Below are 4,733 nucleotides of genomic sequence, written 5' to 3' on the forward strand. Positions count from 1 at the left end.
TTTCCAGTAGTTTGGGAATTTGCACCAAGCTCTGAGGGTACTTGTTTATCGAACATCTACTGATGATTCATCTTAGAATTCTAGTTGAATTTCAGCATTCTCTTGATCATTTATAAGATCGTATGAATAAATGACAGTGTCATGCTTGTTTTTTAGCCATTCTAGTGCTTCTGTTACTAGTAAATAGCTGATAGAGATGCTGTAGTGTGCACCAAAAGTTGTCTAAAGTGTGCAAATTGCAATAAGAGAAAGATTAGCGGCAAGTCATCGATGTAAAATTCTAAACCGGGCCTGAAATTTGAAGCATACTGAAGAAACCCATTTCACTGCTGCATTATGGCAAATTTTCAACCAATTACGCATGGACGCATGGTGGGCTGAATGGAGTTAAACTAAGCATAAGACCCCAAGTACGCATTGCGGACCTATTTTTAGGATAGCCGCGAGCTTCAAGTCGCGTTTTAAAATTCGAGATGGCCTCCTGGAATTTTGTTTCTGAGGAGTTTGTTCGTAAGAGTCTGATAGCTTCACCCTTTATGACACCTCGTTTTACACCTGAAGGGTGACAAGAAGTATAGTGGGTGTATTGGAAGGTCTCGGTCTGTTTGTAATGGGTTTTGATGTCAAGGATCGATTCTGTTTCGAATCTAACTCCTTTGTAAACCACTGTGTCAAGAAAAGCGATTTCGGTGTCTGAGATCTCAGCTGTGAATTTTATCGTTGGATGATATGTGTGCTTGTGTTATAAATATATCTATCTTTTTGTATCACAAAGCGAGAAAACGTCATCGATATAACGTTTCCATGCTATAGGCTTTATCCTAATTTGGTTCAGTAGGTTGGTTTCGATTTCGGCCATGAATATGCTGACAAAAGCGACCGCCATTTTTGTTCCCATAGCCGTCCCATGAGTCTGGAGATAATTTTCCCCTTTGAACTCAAAGGAATTTTCTTTAAGTATGAGGCCTAGCATTTCTTTAAGATAGTGAGATGGTATAGGAGGATTATTGTTGTGAAAATTCTCATATGCACTGCATACTATTTGAATTCCCTCCTCTTGTGGGATGTTCGTGTGCAAGCTTGTGAAATCCATAGATACCAAAATAGTATCCTGTGGAATTATTGTCTCCTCAAAGAAATTTAAGAAATCAGTTGTGTCTTTGATATACGATTTTTGTCGCATAGCAATAGGCTGTAATAAGTGATCCACAAATATGCTTTCGGTTGGCCCATCACAACCTGAGATAATTGGTCTTCCGACCGGTTTGGGTTTGTGGATTTTAGTTAAGGTATAGAAGATAGGTATCCTTGGTGGATTGAGAGTTTGTGAAAGCCATTCTTTTGTCATGTCATCGATATATTTGTCATTGTGGAGCTGAGAAATGAGCTCTTTTGCTTTTTGCAGTGTTTCCGCGACCATTGGTTTTTCAAGGGGCAGATAGTGGTCCCTGTGGTTAAGTTGGATCAGGCCTTCTTGAAGTGTGTCGGTTATATTGAGGATCACTGTTGTGCTCCCTTTATCGGCTTTTTTTAGGTTTATAGCCGTGTTTTGTTTCAACTCTTTCACTGCCATATATTCCTTGCGTGAAAAATTGTATTTTGGCTTTTGCACTGTTATTTCAGCAAGTCTAACTTTGATGTTTTCCAAGTAGCTTTCAAGGGCAACAGAGGGTTGTACTGGTGGAACCCAGTTCGATTTTACATGTTTTCCCTTGTCGTTTCCGTGAAATATGTATTGGAGACGCATTCGTCTCGCAAAATGTTCGAAATCAGCCAACAATTATCGTTTGATTTCGTTTTCGTCAGTCACGGGTGTCGGGATAAATCGAAGCCCTTTTGACAGTACGCTTATTTGGCTTTCAGTTAATTTCTGAGAGATTTTAAAGAAATATTTCGTTAGTCTCCCTTTCTTTGTTATATCTTTTTTGTTTGGCGGTTTTTCTTCGCCTTATGCGTTTGCCATTTTTATAGATTCTCGATTTTAAAGATTCCCCATTTTAAAGATTCCCCGTTTCAAAGATTCCCCGTTTCAAAGATTCCTCATTTTAAAGATTCCGCGTTCCCCGTTCCCCATTCCCCAATCCCATTCTCCATTTCCAGCCGCCGAAAATGTTTTCAAAGTTGATCTCTGTTTTTTGTAACTTGAGTTATGTATGCTCGACAGACATTTTGCCGTCACGAAGCCTTGGCTTGTGTTGGGTTAAAGTAATTTTTGAGTTAACGTTATGGTGAGACGGGGCGTGTAAATGGTAAAACGACACAAAACGAACTGCACAGCTGTGACAAAGCCCATTTAAGAAATTCCTGGTTTGCCGTAAACCCTTAATTAAAAGTTTTGATACATCAACGGAAAGTCTAGGCATACCTGGTATAGCACACGTCACTGGAGCCAAGTAAATTTCCCTTATTCGAAGCCTCAGGCTTGTACGTCGAAAACGGGATAGTTCATTTGAGTTGACAAATGTAGTATTTGATAAGCTAATTAATAATTTATAAGGTAGTCATGCAACCAGGTGACTCCAATTTAATCATTTAAAACTCATTTTCCCCTGCTTGAAAACATGGGTCTTCAAAGTCCCATGATACTAATTAACTTGTCTAAACTTATATTTATAGCAATGTGCCTCACAATCGCTCATTTTAAAAGTTATAAAGTAGCCTTTTCAGTGAAAAAAAAAAAAAATATATATATATATATAACCAAAAAATGGGTAGAAGTCCTCATCAACTTAAAAGTGCTCAATAGTTGAACTAGAGCAATAATTAATTGGTAATGCAAGGGTGAGGATATATGGTCATTTAATCGCTACTCTGAGTTTCATACTCCATACAGAGCAATCTTCAGGCAACTGCCAGAAAAAACGGTTACAATCTAAGATATTTGAAAATACAGAACAATACACAATAGATGCTAAGTTTGTTACGTGACGTGTCACACAGGATCTTCATCATTAGCTAAGTGAAAACATTTTTCAAGAGAAATTTCCAAGAGAAATTTCGAAAAGATCGGATTTAAAAGATCGGAACATTGCATATGACATTAGATGGCGGAAAGTGAAACAAGCTAGGTCGTATTCGAATGTAACTAAGAGATGCAACTTGTGTCTGTGGGAGAAATTTTTCATATTACGCAGGCCAGAAATGTCAACTCTCAACAGGAGAAATGAGCTTGTATCGGGTTGTAGACATGCTAGGAAATTTCTCTTGAAAAATATTTATATATATATATATATATATATACATATATATAAGCAGCGTACGGTTGGTTGACCTAACGATGAATTCCCAGTAAGAGGATCCACAGGATACAATGTCTCGACGCGAATTTGTAGTTTAGTGTACGTAAGGAAAAGCGACGAAGAGACAAACTCTTGACTGTTCTGGATGAAGTTTAATACGACGTTTGACCTTAATAATTATCAGGCGGAGCTTGTCGATAAACAGTTCGACAAAGCTCTCAGTATATCAAGATCTGAACTTTTGAGCAAAAAGGTCAAACCAGATAAGAAAGTTTCTCCACTGGTGCTTGACTACAATCCAATTTTGCCAGATATCCAAAAAGTCATTAAAAATCACTTTCATCTATTGCAATCTTCACCAGAAGTCAAAGAAATTTTTCCGTCCAAGTCAATTTTTCCCGCTTATCGTAGAACAAAAAATCTTAAGGAGTTGTTAGCGCCATCCAAATTTCAGGTAACCTCTTGTAGAAATCAAAGAGAAAAAAATGGGGGTTGTTCAAAATGCAATAAGAAATGCGATCTTTGTAAAAATTATTTAATTCAAGCTTCAAAATTTCAAAATTCAGCTACTGGTCGTCATTATTCCATTCAACAAAAACTTTCTTGTTCATCTCAAAATGTTATTTATTTGGCCACTTGTGCCAAATGCAACCTGCAATATGTGGGCTCCACTTCGACTGAATTTAAAGTAAGATGCCGTAACCACAAGTCGAACATGCTGAAGAACAAAAGAACTTGTGAATTGGCTATCCACTATAATAACTCTGAACATGAAATTTCACAAATCAATTTCATCATTATCGAACAAATTAGGTCTTTTGAAAATTCTTTACATCTTGAACAATTGTTACTCACGAGGAAGGCCTATTGGACTGCGCAATTATTTACCCTTAATCCTCATGGTCTTAATAAAAGGCGGGAATCTAGATCGAAACACCGCATTAATTACTACAATTGAGTAGTTGTGAGTTGACATTTTCCCAATACGATGCATTTTTATCGATATGTCACCTATAGTTATTTGTTTTTGATTGTTAAATCTATGTCACCTTGGAGTTTAGACCTTTGTTATAGTTCTTTATTTTTCTTTGATTGTCAAATCCATGTCACCTTGTAGCTTTGACCTTTGTTTTGTTTCGTTTCCTTAATTTCAATATTTCTGCTCTGTATATATAAGCTGCTGTTTTTGTGATTTGCACTCATTGTAAATATTTTTTTTAGTTTTTAATTTTTAACCTGAAGAAGGCCGAATGGCCGAAACGTCGTATTAAACTTCGTCCAGAACAGTCAAGAGTTTGTCTCTTCGTCGCTTTTCCTTACGTACACTTAACTATATCTATATATTCAGCATAAAAACCAAGGAACTTTCAGAAAAAAATAACCGTAAGTAAAAAAATTTGGAAAAATATTTCAAAATATTTGAAAGGGAGAAAAATTCAAATTAAATATTCTGCTACAAAAAGTTGAAAGAGAAATTTTTTTGTAGTTAATCAA

The 4,733-nt window shown here is 36.5% G+C and overlaps 1 protein-coding gene across 1 annotated transcript; it reads right to left on the reverse strand.

Annotated features, from left to right (window-relative positions):
• Window positions 1-754: 754 nt before the first annotated feature.
• On the reverse strand, window positions 755-1,747 carry LOC138002681 (uncharacterized). Its single transcript, XM_068848681.1, has one exon. It carries the CDS (start codon window positions 1,745-1,747, stop codon window positions 755-757), a length of 993 nt encoding a protein of 330 aa, XP_068704782.1.
• Between the last annotated feature and the right edge of the window lie 2,986 nt (window positions 1,748-4,733).

This window comes from Montipora foliosa, chromosome 5, assembly GCF_036669935.1.
Source record: "Montipora foliosa isolate CH-2021 chromosome 5, ASM3666993v2, whole genome shotgun sequence".
NCBI classification, from domain to species: domain Eukaryota; kingdom Metazoa; phylum Cnidaria; class Anthozoa; order Scleractinia; family Acroporidae; genus Montipora; species Montipora foliosa.

What these genes read in the sequence shown, in the direction of transcription:
- LOC138002681 (XM_068848681.1), bottom strand. Translation starts at nt 1,747, where the DNA reads ATGCGTCTCCAATACATATTTCACGGAAACGACAAGGGAAAACATGTA.